Below are 17,929 nucleotides of genomic sequence, written 5' to 3' on the forward strand. Positions count from 1 at the left end.
GGCCTCTTCTTACTTAGAATGCTCGCCATCTGTTTCCTCTTGGCAAGAGCCTTGCGTTGTTTCAAGTTCTTGTTGGATGCAGAACCTGATGTTGATGCCTAAAATATACAAAATACAATACAATATTGTGGAAGTGCCCGGGTCCGCTCAAAGTGGAACCGTTTTGTAATTGCCATTTTCCACTGCCCTCTTTTGTGGAACTTCGATCTTAAACAATTTATTTTCCACCTCATAGGTCTATCTACTACAAACTAGCTTTCCTTTATTTTTTTCGCTGGCTCGACAAAATACTTCTAGACATCCCCAAGACTTCTTTTCAGGTTTTTAGCATTACAAATCGCGAATAATGACTGAAGTAAGGTATCAAATGTCATAAACACAATAACCAACTCGAAACAAAAGTCTGTGTCTGCAACAGACCCACTTACTTGCACTGGTTCCTCAAAAATCTGGGGAATAACCAGTCGCTTCTTGTGGGCCATCTCCTCGAGAAGTGCCCTCTTCGATTCTGGTGAATAAAAGATAAAAACATGTTAACAGAGCCACAGAACAGATAGGTCAGTCTGACATGACAGGGTCAGGCATACTGATGGCATATCAGCCACTAGTGTTAATTTAATGCTATAGTAATTTTACACCACCAAGCTTGAACTGCACAGTTTGCAAGAAGTAAAACAACCGCCAACACTGCAGATTGATGTCACGTGCAAGCCACATATAAATCCATGGATTCAATGACAGCATTTCAATTATAAGAGAAAAATAAGAAAAGTTAGCGGTCATGTGATTGTGCTGTGTTATGCCCTGTACTCTGCTGATAATCTCTGCCCAAAACATTACAATTATTTTAGTAAGTCACTGGAAGCTGCATTTACGTCACACATATCCTTCCTCTTAACAAATGCTTCAATTATTTGTAGGTGCTCAGACTACCAATCCTTGTGGCAGTTGCATCTTTTTTAATTTCAGTGAAAAAATTTAGAGTGTGCACTACCAGTGTACACGCACTCACATTCGGTTTAAAGGGAAACCGAAGTGGTTCTGTATTTTTGAAAAAACACATGGATCATCTTCTTTGGCCTCTAGGACCATGAATATCGAAATTATTTTTCAATCTGATGTAGGAAGCAGTCGCACAGCATTTTGAAAATAGCACCGAAGTCCCGCCCTCTTTGAGCATGACATCACACCCAGAGTTCTTGGAACCTCCGCTCTCTCGTGCCTTATTGAGCACCCATCATAGTCATGCTCGCACTCTTGATATTTTCAGAAAGGTCAGCAAAAAGACATCACAAATGGTGTCACGTGTGGGGGAATATACCTGGTAAGCTTGCAATTGCACGTGCTACCCACATGAGCGACATAGACTTGGTAATCAAAAGATCTGGCGGGAAATTTTTCGAGTTTTCTTGTGTTCAGTTACATCTTCAGGGAAAACGAATGTGATATTTGGATTCACGGGATAAAAATGTGCTACAATCTGGCTCTAACTCTCCTCAATGGCCAGCGACTCGAGGATCTCCCTTCCAAGCTGTTTCCGGTGTTGTGCGACGACAGTGATGTTTGTGAAGTCAGGAGCACATTTGCATTCCCGATAATGCGCCGAAAGGTGGCCCGCCGACGTTAGTGTGGCCACAGAGGCTGCATGTTCTCTGGTGCGGTCGTTTATGCACCTCCCTGTTTGCCCTATGTAGCTTTTGCCACATGACATGGGGATATGTGATATGTGAGAAGCTTTGTAAGCAAGTGCGACATAATCCGGAGAAAAATGAACCAACGAAAAAGAAACCACCAAAGCCTTTCGTAGTGGTACCATATATACACGGGATCACTCATCGTCTAAAAAAGATCGCTGACCGACAAGGCATCCACGTTGTGTGCTCAGCCCCCAACAAGGCGTACGCCACGTGCCGTAGGGTGAACCGGGAGACCGACCAGAACGTGACGACGACCTGCGGCACTGCGCATTGAACACCCTATGCCCCATGCGAAAAAGGAGTCGTATACAATACCCCTATGTCATGTGGCAAAAGCTACATAGGGCAAACAGGGAGGTGCATAAACAACCGCACCAGAGAACATGCAGCCTCTGTGGCCACACTAACGTCGGCAGGCCACCTTTCGACACATTGTCGGGAATGCAAATGTGGTCCTCACTTCACAAACATCACTTGTCGCACGACACCGGAAACAGCTTGGAAGGGAGATACTCGAGTCACTGGCCATTGAGGAAAGGGGGGAAGAATGCGTAAGTGTCGCCTCCATTGCGCTCTTGCCTAAAGAAAAAATATATCTGCAGGGAGTGGCCCCTCGGAGCAACCAAGTCGGGACTATTTGAATGCCAAGATCCGACAGAGGAAAAAGAAGTTGACACTACCGAAAGTGTAGAAAAAAAAAGTTTTGTAAGATCCGACAGCTGAAGAAGAGGTAAACTCTACGGTTAGTGTCGAGAAAAAGGAAGTTTCAGTCTAAGATCTCACAGATGAAGAAGAAGACACCTTTTAGGATAGTGTTGAGGAAAAGAAAGTTTTATTAAAAGGTTGATAGTCCAGTAGTGTGGTTCTTTGTTTTTTTTCTCTCCATCGCTTTTCCTAAACGTTCAACTGGTATTCAAGTAAGCATAAAAAAGATATGCCGCAAATATTGCCAAACGCCTCGACAAAACAAAATGTTCGAGAAAAAAAAGAAAGTGGGCCCACACCGCGGATCGAACCCGCGCCCACTTGCTTGCGTATGAAGCAGAAACCTTGCCACTATGCTTTGCCACCGCTTATTAGAAAACTTTTAACTATTCGTTTTATACGAGTTTCGCGTAGTGCGTACACCCTTTTCCGGTCGAGGTGCAGGACGGAGTCCGAATAACTTTACTCATTAAAAGTAGTTACGTCGGAAGTAACGCTGGATATTGCGTTTATCACAATCGTATGTTAAGGAAGTACGATTTCCCAGTATTGCAATCGAGTTCTGAGCTACACAAACCGCACACACTTCCTTTGAGGAAACAGATCAGCGCAGGGCAAACACAGAGGAACAGCAAAGGCCAGGTACTTACTTGCAAGAAGGACCACTTTCGCCTCGTAGTAGCCTTCTTCAAGGCCGGCCTCGGAGCGCCAATACGCTTGCACCGGTTCACTAGGGATGTCAGTCTCCGTTTTTGGATTATAATCCTTGATCAGGCACACAGGCATGATCGCCTTCTCTTTGTCGGCGGGGTAATGTACGTACGCGTAGAACATCGCGAAAACAGAAGAAACATACGAAAAGAAAGTCAAAAGAATAAAGCAACGCTTGCTGGGCTACCAGAAAAAAAAAACGCACAACGCACAAAACGAAGTGCACAAGATAGAACGCAGTAACACAAAAAGGTGAAAACAACGATACCCAAATCAAAGCAGAGGTCCTGTTAGGACTAGGAGGCACAGGCAAGAGCAGAGCCAGAAAGGAAAGCCGTTCGGGCAACTCCGAAAAATAAAGGTGGATTGGATTGGATTGGACGGGATTGTAATGAGCCTGGAATATCTCTCTTGAAAACAGAAGTGAAACTGCTGTAACATGATGGTATGTTATTGGTGTTTATTCGTTGGAAGAAAATCCTAAATATCATCAAGGCTCATATTAATTATTAAAAATAGTAGAACTTATTAAATATTATTTTTATGACCTCTGAAACACCATACAGCCGTCGATTTAACGAAAACTTGAACTCGCGAAGTCGTCGGAAGTAAACCCCTCACGACTGCGAGCAACTCCCGAATTCTCGGCGCGAAAAGCTCACACACACACACACACGCACGCACGCACGCACAATTCCTCAATTGCAGGGAAGCGAATTTGCGCGGTGCTTCGGGGGCGCTAAAAATTAGATTAAAATGTAACCAAACAGCGTAGCTTCGACGCTGGCCATCGCCCTGGCTTATTATAGATTCGGTCTTCGGCTCTGACTGCGTCTGCTAGTTTGTCCCACCGCGGTGGTCACTGGTCCGCTCGGCTCAGTGGCTCGGCTTGTTCCGTTTCTCGGTTTGCATTGTTTACCTTGAGGTTGTTCGTTGTTCCGCACAGTGCTCTCAGTTTCGACGCTCGGCAACTTGTACTTGTTCTTCGTCTTGGAAGTGTGGTCGGGTTTGTGTTTCTCCCATTGGCTCTTCTATTAATTGCTCCGTATTTACGTGGACCATTTTTAGGCGGAGTATTTGTGCGTGACTTTCGCTTTCGTCGTCTGCGTTACTTTTGATCGTTCGAAACTCGAACTGGTTCTTTTTTATTATTTTTTTTTATTTTATTTTGTGCGTCAGACGCGTCATTTGCGTCATTCTGCTTCTCGCTCCCCTCTGTTCCTCAGCAATTCTACATTTTTCTTTCCTGTTGCCTGTTGTTCGTGCGCGTGTTCGCATGCCTGGTTTGATGGCTGCGTTTGCTCCGTGACTTGTTATCATGGCTAGTAGTGAAGCAACTCGGCGTCGACGATTTGTTTACTTAGAGAAGGGCGCGTCTTTCAAGATACCAAAGTCCACTCTGTCTCGGTGTAAGAAGGCTGTGCCAAGCGGGAACCAATCAGCAACAGCCGGTTCTCCCGTCTATGATGTCCCCAGCGATGGTGACGAGCTCGAGAGTGACTGTGATTCCTGCAGCAGTGACCCTCAGTCGAGAATCACTGCGGAAGACGCTGACTCTTCAGAGAGTAACGGAGAGGAGACTATGACTCACCAGTCACATGCAGATTCTTCAACCTTTTGGGAACAGACCGAGCAACCACCACATATGAGTGAAGAACATGCACTGGCAGCAGGCTTACGAGCTTTTGGAACCCAAACTCTGCCCCATTCGACAACTACCAAGGCAGCAGCTGTTGCGATGATTATGGCGTTTGTGGCTGGTGAAGCCTTAAGCTGGCAGGGCCTTGACAACCTTCTTTTGATGGTCAATGCATTCTTTGCTCCAGAGCAGTCTGTGCTCCCACAAAGCAAGTACCTGTTCCGAAAGCTGTTTGCAGCCGAGGCGGAGTCCGCAGCTGTACGACATTTCTACTGCCGGTCATGCAATGATCTCTTGGAGGTTTCCGCTGAAGATGGCGTCTGTCCCACCTGCGAGACGTCTAGCAACCTCAAAGATGCAAAGAAAGATGGGGCTTTCTTCGTTGTTCTAGACATCGGCAAGCAGCTGAATCATGTCATTCAGAACAACAAAGCAGCCCTTCACGAAAAGCTGAACCAGATTGCCAGTGACCGGGGTGCTACCACCAGTGTCATCGGTGACATCACTCAAGCCAAAGCGTACAAGAATCTGCAGTCATCGGGGACCCTGGGGGACAGTGACCTCACGTTGACAGTGAACACTGATGGAAGCCCCGTATTTACATCTTCCGGTGCATCCGTCTGGCCCATTCAGTTCACTGTCAACGAGTTGCCAGTGCCTCAACGATTCCAGGTTTCAGTGCTTGCTGGACTTTGGTTTGGGAAGGGACACCCCAACATGACTTTGTTTTTTGGAAAGTTTGTAGAGGGTGTCAAGAGCATGCAACCCGTCCCCTGGCAGCATGAAGGCACACAGCACTCGTCTAGAGCGTACATCTTGTGCTGCTGCGTGGATGCCCCCGCACGCGCATCTGTGCAGAATATGGTACTGTTCAACGGGTACTACGGGTGCCCATGGTGCCTAATCAAGGGAGATAACGTTGATGGTACGTATCTATCTGACCTTTGGATGTAAACGTTCTACCACTGCAAGTTTTGTATAGTCATTTCAACCTCATTTTCAGGGAGCCTCAGATTCCTCTCCTTTGAGGATGCACGTGGGAGGACGTCAGCAGGTGTCCTACGGGACATGAAGGTGGCCCTGGAGTCCTCCTTGGTCATCAACGGCTACAAGGGTCCGTCTCCAGCCGTGAGCCTTCCAGACTTTGACCTGGTGTGGGGGTTCACGGTGGAGTACATGCATGCTGTACTCCTGGGCGTCATTCGCCAGATCACGGAGATGCTGCTGTCGTCTGTAAACTCCAACGAGCGGTTCTACATAGGTAAGGTGGCAGGAATACTCTTAACTTTTAGTAAAGGTTTTCATGGGAAAATTGTTGATCATTTCACTATCAACCGGGTTCTATAAATTCACAAGAGGATGTTGCAAACGATGGCTATACAAGCCATCATTTGCAACATCAATCACTATATGCATTTATAAAACTGGGGATAGTGAGATTATTGACAATTGACATAACATTCACTATCACATTTTTTGCAAATGTGCCTGTAAAATACTTCGATTTTATGTATATTATAATCCTACATTTTAAAATGTTTGTAAAACATTTATGAAAGATGCAACAGTTTATTTATTGACTATTGCAAATGTTAAGGCTTTTGTTCTTGTATTTAGCTCTATATTTGCTCAGTTACCAGACATTGTGCTCAATGTTCTGCACCAGCCCAAAGGGGGAAAAATGAATCTTGAGTTGCTAATAGGCAAACTATGCAACCTGCATATAAATATGAAGTCACCAATGTTTGATGTGGTAGGTGGGCCTAGGGCTTCAACGTTTTCTTGGAGTCAGCCTTCTGTACCAAGGATACATACAACATAGCAAACAAACATTAATTTGTTTATGCCCGCGTAGCCATCAGCTTCAAAGGAAAGGGAAGGAAGGAACAAGACAAGCGGCTCTGATAGAGCATTTAGTTCATTGGTGAATCGCAACATAAGGAGAGTGTCAGGCAGTTTTTTAGTTACTGAGCTTTGAACTATATAACAAAAAAAAAGCAAAAAACAATTGTACTGTTACAGATCAGGCATCTTTAGTTCAGAGAGATGTAGAGGCATATGCACCGTGTGGTTGTTGAAGTTTAAAGGGAGACTTAAGTGGTTCTGTATTCAAGAAGAAAAACACTTTGTGCCCTTCAGGATCACAAATATCTAAATTATTTTTCAATCTGATGTAAGGAGCAGTCGTAACAGTGCTTTGAAAATAACGCCGAAGCCCCGCCCTCTCTGAGGCAAGTGAGAGGCGTGATATCAGATGACATTATATGCAAATGTACGGCTTGTCTGCTCATCTCTGCTTTGTTTGCTGCTATCTCCATTTGGTTTTCTGTGACTGCTCGTGGTTTTCTGCGATTGTGCGTGGTTTAATTTTGTTATTCGTTTTTGTTGTTTCGGTCTTCTGTACCATGACAGTCTCACGATTATGCCGACCCTGTGTGCGGCTGTTGGCTCCTCTAAGGCAGCATGATTAGTTATACCACAGTCCTTAGTTATACAAAGTATTGAACTAACTATTGCTTTTTGCAAAGTCGGATGTCGCAAAATCAACATGGTGAAGCAGTAAGAATGCTGGCTTGCTCAATCCAGCATTTGAACAGAAACTGGGTGAAAGAAATCACTGCCAAGGCCCAGTGCACATGAGAGCTGAAGTTATGGTTCAATATTTGTCTCCGCTTGTGTGCTAACCCTGCCAGTGCTTTTTTTCACCATGCAGTCTCGGCTGAAATGCTGGCTCGGGCAAGCCAGCTCTGGCCAACCTCCACATCACTTTTTATAAGCTTGACGTAAATCGGAAGCCATCATGAGAGGCTAATCACGGCAATAAATTGGAGAAAGGAAATCACGCCAGCGTAAAATAGGCCAAGCAAATAAATCTGCAGCGAATCATACACGGATTTATGCATCTGGTAAATTCTTTGTGAAAATAATAATGAATGCAACACATCCATAGCCGATATTCACCCCAATAGGAAGCATTCAAATTATAGAACGGAATTTTAGTGGGGTCAATATTTCGTAGATCTTGCAAAGTGCGCAAGGTTAGAAGCTTTTTGCTGTTAAAAAATTTTGCGATTCTGAGTGGTATGCTATGTATTTGTTACCGTTGGGTAAGATATAATCGTGATCTAATGAGGTTTCCAGGAAATTGAATCATGATGAATGTTCACAGACTCACCAACAGGTCTGTGGACGTTTGCCCGCTAGTGCCATTTGGTCAGCGAGCAAGAAGTGGCAGTCGCATGGCAGCGCCATAGTGGCGCCGAGCAAGTGCCACTGCCACTTCATTCAGCACAGTCCCACATTCTCAATTTTCTCTCTTGTGTGTTCTGACGCAACCTGAAAAGATTAGGATACGTACCAGTATGGGTTGCCCACACGTGCATAGAATGCAATGCCGCCCGCCTGGGGCTGCAAGCATTGCCACTCCTCTGGACTCGAAGCCCCCCCCCCCCCCCCCCCCCACGGATGTTTTCCCCACACTTCGCTAAGGACTAAAACGCATATGGAGTCATGTAAAGAGCCCTCTATATTTGTTAAACCTCAGGTGCTTAACGGCTCGCCATTCTTTGTGTATACAAGGTGATAGGTGATTATCAGGGTCGCCATTTGAACCTGCGAGCATTCAGGAGCAATACGAAATGACCGCATAAAGCTCTGCATATAACGTAGGGCCGATTCAGCCGATGCTGACCGGCGCTCGTTTTCGTGTTCCTTTTGCATTTAGAGGAATACGTTTCGGCCAAATGGTTGACTTATCCGAAATCAGCGTGTAAAACTACGCTAGAATCCACCTCTAACTCGTTTTTTCTTAGAACCTCTTAAGTTGCCCTTTAACATACTACTGTCACTACACTGAAGCCCTTGGAACAAGTCAAAGGTGATGTCATAGCGAAATGTTTTTTTCTTGTTTGCTTAATATTGCAGGCAGCCCCTCCTCTGTTGCTGCACTAGACAGGCGCCTGCTTTCCATCACGCCTCCCCACTGTGTCACAAGGCTGCCGAGGTCCCTGGCAACTCGCACCAACTGGAAGGCGTCCGAGTGGAGGCATTGGCTCCTTTACTACTGTCTCCCATGTACACTTGGGATCCTTCATCCAAGGTACTGGAGCCACCTGGCCAAGCTTGTTGAAGGAGTGCACCTTCTCCTGAGAGAGGAGCTCACTTCGTCCTCAATTGACCGTGCAGGTGAGGGCAAACATGCTATTGCACTGTTACTACATGCAATAAACTGGCTGTGAGCATATTTTGCTCTCAGTCACAATGCTCATCCTTATTTTATTGAAGTCAGATCTGGGTGACCATTTTAAACTTCAAGGGGACATTATAATCGTTGAGTTTTGTTTACGAATGGAATGCATGCATCCTTTCTCATGATGGAAGCACTTTACCTGAGAATACTTCATATTTTGTTTATGTTGGTGGAAAAAGAAACCTTTGGGCGCTTTTTAGCTGAAGGCTAAGAAGCACCCGCAATAAACATAGAAGATTCCACAGATGTTTGTAATTGTTTTTGTTATTGTATTCAAGTCTAGATTTTTTTTCTACTTTCTTGTATAATGCCCATGCTGCCCCTCAGCGGAACATAGATAGGGATGATGATGATAACCACAGAAAAATTGGCAGTCCAGTGATAACTGACAACACGGCCAACACAACCGCTTCTCTGCCTGTCTCCGTCTAACATTGTAAACAAAAGGTGGGCCAGATACAATATCCGTATCATAGTTTTCGTTTTACTTCATACATTATGTCTCCCCAATAGTGCCCGACCTAATTAGATAACCCACAAAAGCCAAGAATTCACGTATAAGCTGTAACTTACCTTGAATATGTCTCCGAGGTACATATTTAGATAGTGTCAACTCCCACTACAAAAAACTTCCACCTACCACTGTCTCAATGACAATACTAAAGACGTTTATACTCCCAGCGACTATTGGCTCCATATTGGTACAAGCATTTATTTATTTATAATCTCTGTTGTGGGATTTCAGAGTAGATTTTGATAGGTAACTTGGATCAGTAAAATATGTATTTGAGAAAAGTCACAGCTTCACTCTTCAAGTCTTTGATTTTTGTGGGTCATTTTAGGTTTGAAATTTCTTTTTGGGAACACCGGTAAAAAAGACTCGAGGTACATCTAAGCACTTACGAGTTGAGAATGCGGAAGCATGAATGTCATTCTTCGTGCCACGGCCGCTTCTGATCCCCTCGGCACCAAGGCTGCTTCTGAACCTCTCGGCGCCACGGCCGCATGTAATCCTTTCGGCGCCTCTTCCATTTTTGCCTTGGTGCAGGCACGCAGTGCCATGGGGTGGTCCAAATTGAGATTGACACACGTCAGCTTCATATCATAGCCGTTTTGCATGACTTTTTGCATAGTTTCAGAGCTGGGATGCCTCAGATCACGGCTTCAGGAATTTATCTGCCGTTTGGTGCGGCTGATGACGTCTGCTCGCTCCATGGGACCAGTTAATGCTTTCACATTAATACCAAAGTAGCGCCCACCCCACTTTCAGTAAAAACTGGGTTAATCTAGAGATGGGCACTTGTCCGGTCAAATCAGGTGCTTAACGCATGATTTGCAGTATCCCCAAGTTTGGGAAGTGTTAATGGTGGGCGCTTGAACGAAGTGGGTGCTTCCACGGTATTTTTTGGTGCGTACAGAGTGCGACACTGTTAGCACGAACGAGCGATCGCCGGTTTTTCCAGTTTTTCTCTTTGAAACTAAAGGGCATCATCCAAGTTATTGCTACAAAAAGAGCTCATTTAGATCTTTAATGTAAGCAATAAAATTTTGTGCTTGCTTATATTATTTAGAGGTAAAGTGCGAAAATGCGCCGATGTCGTGTTTGCGCTAGCAGTGTCGTGATGTGTACATAGTACATAGAAGTTAAGGCAATTGGCATTGAAATTGGTCTATGTTTAAACTGAGCTAAGGAACAGAAGTCTACCTTTTGGATAGACCGGGACTATAATTCTAATTGAGGTAAACCTGGATGATTGTGCCAATATGGATAACACTGGAAGGTGTAGAATGTTGTAAAATGTTTCAGGCATTGCTTAAGAGCCATCAGAATATTGCATGCTAAGTGTCGAAAAGTCTTGGTATATTATTCTCAGTAAAGGTCCGAATAGACAGGGTGTCAACATCTTTTATGCATTGACGCTACATAATGCTTACTGCACAGCCAAGAAATTAGTTTTTTATCACTTAATACCAACCACCTTTTACTTACAGATGCTCTACTGCGGACCTTTGTAGCCTCCACAGCGACACTGTACAAGGATCAAGCCATGACGTTCAACATTCACCAGATGCTCCACCTGGCAGAGGCGGCTCGGCAGATGGGGCCGCTCTGGGGCCACTCTGCCTTTGTATTTGAAAGTGGAAATGGCCGCCTAGTAAAGCTTGTCACTGGCGCCAACGCAGTCCCCAGTCAGATTGTGGAAAGGGTGTTCATGGCACAACAGTTAGATTCTTTCCTGGCCTCACCACTCGTGCCTGATAGCGGCAAAGACGTGTGCCACAGAATGCTGGGCTATCCCAAGCTGGTCAACTTCGTTTCCATAGGTGATGTTGGCTTGCTTGGGTGCCCTAAAAAACTCGTCTTGTCTCCAGAAATCAGGATGGCACTTGCAGAGTATGTTGAAGAGTGCCCTGCCCTTGCTGCCGAGTACCAGAGATTTGTCCTCAAAGGGCAAATCTTTCGCAGCAGGGCAAACAAAAAACTTCTGAAGTCTGACTCATCTGTTATCCAGACACATGGCCTAGACTATCGGGTTATTCGAAAGATCCTGTGTGTAAGTTCCAAAGTATTCCTTGTTTGCGATGACATCGTGATCAACGAAAGCCAACTCCTTCCGCACCACATTAAGGAATGCTTTATATCTAGGGTGGGTGCGGTCCGTGTTGTTGAGCCATCGGATCTCAAGGCATCTTGCCTTTTCTTCCAGTTTCGGAACCAAGGTGCAAGCGTGTCGTATGTTTGCGACCTGGCGAACAGCATTGAACGGGATTGAAGCAAGCTTGCTTCACCTCTGTATAGTTGCAGACTGATTTTTCGGACTCTAAAGGATTCCCCTAAAAATGTCAGAATAACCAAGCAGTTTGAAAAATTTATGTCAGCCTACATTTGAAGATTCCATGTAACCGCCATTCGGTATCGATGGCAACAAGCAAAAAGTTTGACGGCGTCCGCGATTTCTGTCAATGTTATATATTAGCTGCATGGGGTGAGTGACGTCGTGTAAAAACATCTGTGATTGGGCACGTTCCCAATTTCTACGTCCGAAATGTATATTTACCTAATTTACTTTCTGTATAGTGATGCCTATGTGGGTACCATTTTGATTTACAGTATCTCATATTTTTGTATGAGACTCTTGGATCTTATCACGCTGTTACTGCTCCGCCATATCCAGCCTTGTAATTAAAGCTGTGGTGGCTAACAGTATGCATGGTGTATGTAAATATTGCAAAGAATGTTTATTTGATTCCGCTCTTTTATGAATGTTATTTTTAGGGCACATCTACTACAAAACTGATGATTGTTTAATTGCACTACTCACCAGAATGGATTTAGGCGTCTGCTAACTGTACTAGTGGTTCAAATATTGAAAGTGCATTCCAAAATGACAATAACTGCTTTAAGTAGTTTTAATAGATGGTAATGCAGCAGGCATGCCAATGCAAACATTCATACTTTTTTTTTTATTGTTGATGACCTAATTATTTGCTTTATAACTTTTGTAATTATTCTTACTAATCAAATTCAAGTAAAAAAATGTCATGTATACGTAAGCTCATCTTGGGAGTAGAAATGCATGCGTGCATTGCTAAAATTGTCTATTGTATGTCTTTCCATGTCTGAGAAGTCGAAACAACATTACCGTGCGTGAAATGCAATAATGGGCACCGACACAGACTACCTGTCATTAACCAAACTAAACACGACTATACACAATCGGTATATCAAGTTGTCTGCCGGTGGCTGAAGTTCACAGGAATGTTCCAATTTCTCAGACATGCTCCATGTTCTATGACCTGCTCAGACATGCTACATGCTCTGAAAACTTGATTAAAATGTGAGCTTGCTACATACTATTAACTTTTTCAGGTCATACTGCAGCCTTTGTATTTATGCTTTCCTGTGTATGTGTGCTTCTTTTAGGCTTTTTAAAATGTTTGTAAATAAATATGACTCAACAACTTGACTGTCAAAAGCAATAATGCATTATTATTTTCTAATGTCTTTGCATGCTCTTATAGTGAAGTCGTTTAGCACATGACAATCTTTATACTGTTAGTGAAGTTCATTTAGCACATGACAATGTTTATGCTGCTAGTGAAGTTCATTTAGCACATGACAATGTATATGCTGCTAGTGAAGTTAATTTAGCACATGACAATAAGTCTGCTTCCTCTCATATTTAATGAGTGTATTAGTGGCATGTGGTAATTTAATGTAAATTAATTAAATGTTCCAGGTTAACAGCGATTCTACACTCGTGAACTTGCTCATGAACCATATGTGTGTTGCCATACTTCAGAGGCTCACCAACCCAGTTAAAAATTCTCATCAAGTTCTAATTGGAATTATCTTATTGTATGTATTGTATGTGCGCATACTGACGACGACGACGAAAATTCCGCAAACGAACAATTAGGTTTTTGGGACAACCAATTGGTCACTGCCAATGGGAACCAACAGGAACCATTTGGAACCCATTCAGTATCCAACTGGAAAAATAATTCCAATTTGTGGGACTCATTGGCCAGTGTGCTTCCAGTAGAACCCACTGAAACCAATTGGTTCCAGTTAAAACCAGTTGCGGTTCCAACTGAATTTAATGGGAATTTATAACGGGTTAACCTTGTTTAAAAGGCATTGAACTTCTAACTATACTAAATCTGCCGTTTTTATAGCTTCATTTGACCGCTAGGAACATTTAGCACGCAATGCCTAGGGTATCGAACAAAACGAGGCAGACATACACTATTTCAACTGGACTTGTCAATGTTTGGCTTGTGCGAACCGGAGGGTATATCTGTTCATAGACTTGACCAATTACTTTTACTTCAACTGATTTTGTCAAACGTTTGTGGAAACGGGTGATTTTCAGTTCAGGCATTCTCCAGAGTGCATTAGAACTTGAGTTGTTGACATCCGGTTTGTGAAAACCGGATATTGTCTATCCGGATTTTCTCCGGTTTGATTTTAAATTGGAGTCGAAAAATCCCCATTTGAGCAAACCGGAAATTGTTTATCGGATTTTCTCCGGTTCGACTTTAAATCGGAATCGAAAAATTCCGATTTGAGCAAACCGGAAATTCTATATCGGATTTTCTCCGGTTCGACTTTAAATCGGAATCGAAAAATTCCGATTTGTGCTAACCGGAGATTGTCTATCCGGATTTTCTCCGGTTTGACTTGAAACCCGAGTCGAAAAATCCCGTTTTGTGCAAACCGGAGTGTGTCTTTCCGATTTGATTTTAAACCGGATTTAGATTTCCGGTTTGATTTCAAACCGTTATTTTTGGTAGGGTAGTAACGTCCAAGACTGCTCCAGCATCGCTAGAATGCCGCAGTCTTCTGTGATGGTCTGATCACTTGCCCTTCCTCTGTACAACCTAGAAAGGAATGAAACACTCCCTTGTTGACAAATCCCAATAAAAAACTTAACAGTATTGTGATGTTTATACTGTAGCCAAGTCGCAGCCCTGGTGATCAGCAAGCTTGGTCGGTCAATAAAAACCTCGAAGCAATCGAGGATCACCATTACTGATGTACCAAAGTTTTTACCAAACAGAACAGGCATCGTCTTTGTGAGCTTTTCAGATGTGGGCCATCGAGAAGGACACATCTGGCCACTTCTCAAACACTCTTGGCACTGTTGGTGCCGACACACGAAACCTGTAGGCAAGGTCTTGTATAGGAAGGTGGAGCTGCAGCTGAATAAGAAGCACCATTATTTCTTGAAACTTCTGAAGGGAGCTTCGTGCAGTATGCTTGACGTGTCCCTCAAGCATGTTGGAAGCTGCATCACTGCAATGAAGGGTGGTGGTCCAGCGTAAAATTTACTTTCTCATCATCCTCCTTGAAGGTCTCAGTGGGAAATCTGGCATCCTCGACCTTTTTCCTCAAGGAATACACTCCTTCATTGAGTCTCTTGGCCACTTGTTCTAAATCCTCGATGCTTGCTACGGTCATTTCAGTCTTACAGCCAAACTCTGAAACAAATTGATCAGAGTTTAGGCAAGAGTTTAGACTGGCTGAATGGTGGATGATACCGAGCTCGAGCATATGGTCAAAGTACTCACTAGAAACCTGGAACTTCTGAAGTGATAGCCGGCCGGGCTGTGCATGAACGCGTGCGCTTGTTTTGGCAATGTGCTTTTATTTCCCTTTTCCGTCTTCACAATAGACGCACATTGTTTTCACAACCGACAGAGACTGTTAGGTGCTATTTGTTTCATGCAGGAGATGCAGTAATTTTTGGTACTCATTTGTGAGAATCTCAGTCACGGAAAACACAGATATGGAAAAGTGAAATGCAAGTACTCAAACTATACTTAAAATAGAAAAGGATGCTTACCTACAAAACAAGGGGTACGACATTCTATTTCTATTCCATTGCATATTTTGCTGGCCTGCGGCGAAATCTAGAGCTCATGGCCACTGCTCGAGTATGGTGGATGCGAAATGAAAGGATATATAGCGCCATATGTTTGTTTGGTTTGGACATATAATGCTATACTTTGCACCTCTACTTAGAGATACAAAGTTGGGCATTTTAAAATTTGGTTCGCTTTATTATTTTGGCTCCTGGTCGTAGTATCAGTTGGCTTCTAATAAACACATACGTAAGGTAATGCTGATCCGTGCGTGATGTGTTATGTAGAATTTTCACACAGATGTCGAATTTGTTTACTTAAAACTAAATTATAAGAAAAAAAATTTCTTAAGTTGCTTTATGACAATTAGAGGCTCATAAATATTACTAAAACAAATTATGTTAAATGCGGCGACAAGCCTAGAGTGAAACTCCAATTTTGTTTTAATTGCCGCCTAAATTTAGTGAGAAACTGGGCTCGTTTGTACCTTGTTTGCGTTTCTTCTTAAAAATTGAACGCTTCCATACACCTTGGGGAAGTAGATACCGTAAATTCCTTTCAAAGCCAGAGTGGTTTGGGTGTCGGCCTTTGTAGTTTACCCTGAAAGAATGTGACTCAAAATGCCGAAATAATTTCTCGGCTCGCTTTACTCGAGCTCCCGCACCGATTGGCCCCCAAATGCGGCGCCGCCCCCTTCAGCCGGGCGTGGTGCTCTCCATGCTTGGCGCTGCATTCGGCAGTGGTTGCTCGGCCGCCAGAATTCAGAAACGGGGTCTGCTAATCTAAGTTCACACGAACATCTATCGTTACCATAAGTGCCATTAAAACGGGTTACAACATTACTCTTAAAGCTTAGCGAATGTTTTTAATGTAACATTGAGGAACCTGTCTTCATTTTGAGTTTTCATCCACAAGTGGCATTTCCGAATGTTCTTGACAGAATTTCTGCATTTTATTCTTTTTTCTTGGTGTCGCGGTGTTGGATAAGTACATTGATATTTTATCCATTTTTACGTAAGGTGAAATACATAGCAATAGGTGGAGACATTTATGACTGTTTGCAATACATCTCGGCAGGTGGCAATGCTTTTCAGTCTCACATATCGCCCTTAGGAAAAAAAAAAAGCGAGAAACGGCTAAAACATAACAAAAAATAATACGGCACAGATTGCACATGACCCTGAAGACATTGTGAGCACAGGACTCGTCGGAAGGGCCGACGTGACTTTGGTCAACACGTTGAAGAAAAATGCATTTGATGAACCTTTGAGATGTGACGAGCACTTGGTGCATTACTGGCAACCAACAGCTCTAGTGGGCTGGACGTGTTGCATCACTTTATGACGATAATTCCGGGCACTTTCGGGGCGACTTGCTGAACAAAGTCATTGGCACATCCAATGGTTTAAAGTTCCATCAATCTGAGGTTCAGGAAGAAGGCTTGATGCTTCAGCCCTCCCCCACGCTGTCACATACGCACACAACATTACACATCCTCTAAGAAGCAGCGGCCCACTGCTTATCAAAAGACGAGCAAAATGAAGAGGTAATGAACCCTATAACAAAATGCCTCGAAACTCTCCTAGTTCATCACGGTCACAGTTTTGTTGAGTGCATCATGGCCGCCCTTGTCGCGACAAGTTCGTGCTTGCTGTCGTGCACCATTAGCATTAGCTGTCGTTCTGTCCCACGGTCGTCTTCGTTGTTGTCCTTCACTGTCATCGGCCGTCGTCATAGGTTGTCGTTGTGGTTCTCCTTTATTCCTCACAGGTTGTCATTGTTTGACGTGACTTGTCGTGATCGTTGGTCGTTGTCAGTCATCCTTCTCGTCTTGGTCCACTTGTGTTTGTTTTCCTCACCGGGTGTCTTGTTCGCCTTCTTCGTGGGTCTATCACGGATAGAAAGAGAAGAAATAGTGTCAAAACTGATGAGACTAAGGACTTGGTGTTACTAACTTATGCCGAAACAAAAAATACAATGACGGGCATTGCAAACGTCGATGTCGGCGTGCCAGCAGGATCGAGCACTGGTGAAAGACTGACTTGTTGCTACATTCTACGGCCATTTTCATACATGTTCTGTATTCCTGAAGGGATACTACCAAGAATATACAATAACCAACAATAATGCATTGGGAGTTTCCAGCGGGGCAGCGAAAGGCAAAATGCAAAATGCACGGCGAGATTGAAACTTGGTTCACCAGTGTGAGAGTTCCATGCACAGCCCACTCGGCCACGCACACGGCAATACAGGGTTTTGCTTGGGGATGCCAGTGCTTAGTTCACTGTTCTTTGAGTCTTTTGTTTGTTCATAAATGAGAGCACCACATGCCTATGAATCTTTGGCAGTAGCGGAGCAGCATGATCAATCACATCTCCCTTGCCAGGAGCTCTTCTATTTCGAAGGTTCAATGGCTTACTGTTCTGTTTTCTCACCTCACCCAGTTGAACCGTGTCTGATATTTCAACATTAGTGTTCAAAGCTGAGTTAGTGCTAAGGCTTGTGCCAGTCTAGGCTGGCTCATATAATATTGTATTTAACCCTAGCAAAAATTCTAAT

General features: G+C 43.8%; 2 protein-coding genes across 2 annotated transcripts; one reads left to right on the forward strand and one right to left on the reverse strand.

Moving 5' to 3' along the window:
• Positions 1-293: 293 nt before the first annotated feature.
• On the reverse strand, positions 294-3,443 carry LOC121837662. Its single transcript, XM_042293370.1, has 3 exons — positions 3,053-3,443; positions 429-508; positions 294-350 (listed from the first exon to the last, which is right to left on the reverse strand). Exons 1-3 carry the CDS (start codon positions 3,234-3,236, stop codon positions 294-296), a joined length of 321 nt encoding a protein of 106 aa, XP_042149304.1. The 5' UTR covers positions 3,237-3,443.
• Positions 3,444-5,713: 2,270 nt separating this feature from the next.
• LOC115309595 lies at positions 5,714-11,775 on the forward strand. Its single transcript, XM_040211097.3, has 4 exons — positions 5,714-6,013; positions 8,677-8,937; positions 10,994-11,556; positions 11,710-11,775. Exons 1-4 carry the CDS (start codon positions 5,821-5,823, stop codon positions 11,773-11,775), a joined length of 1,083 nt encoding a protein of 360 aa, XP_040067031.1. The 5' UTR covers positions 5,714-5,820.
• Positions 11,776-17,929: the final 6,154 nt, after the last annotated feature.

Source organism: Ixodes scapularis, unplaced genomic scaffold (assembly GCF_016920785.2).
Source record: "Ixodes scapularis isolate PalLabHiFi unplaced genomic scaffold, ASM1692078v2 PGA_scaffold4__175_contigs__length_147842914, whole genome shotgun sequence".
Taxonomy (NCBI): Eukaryota; Metazoa; Arthropoda; class Arachnida; order Ixodida; family Ixodidae; genus Ixodes; species Ixodes scapularis.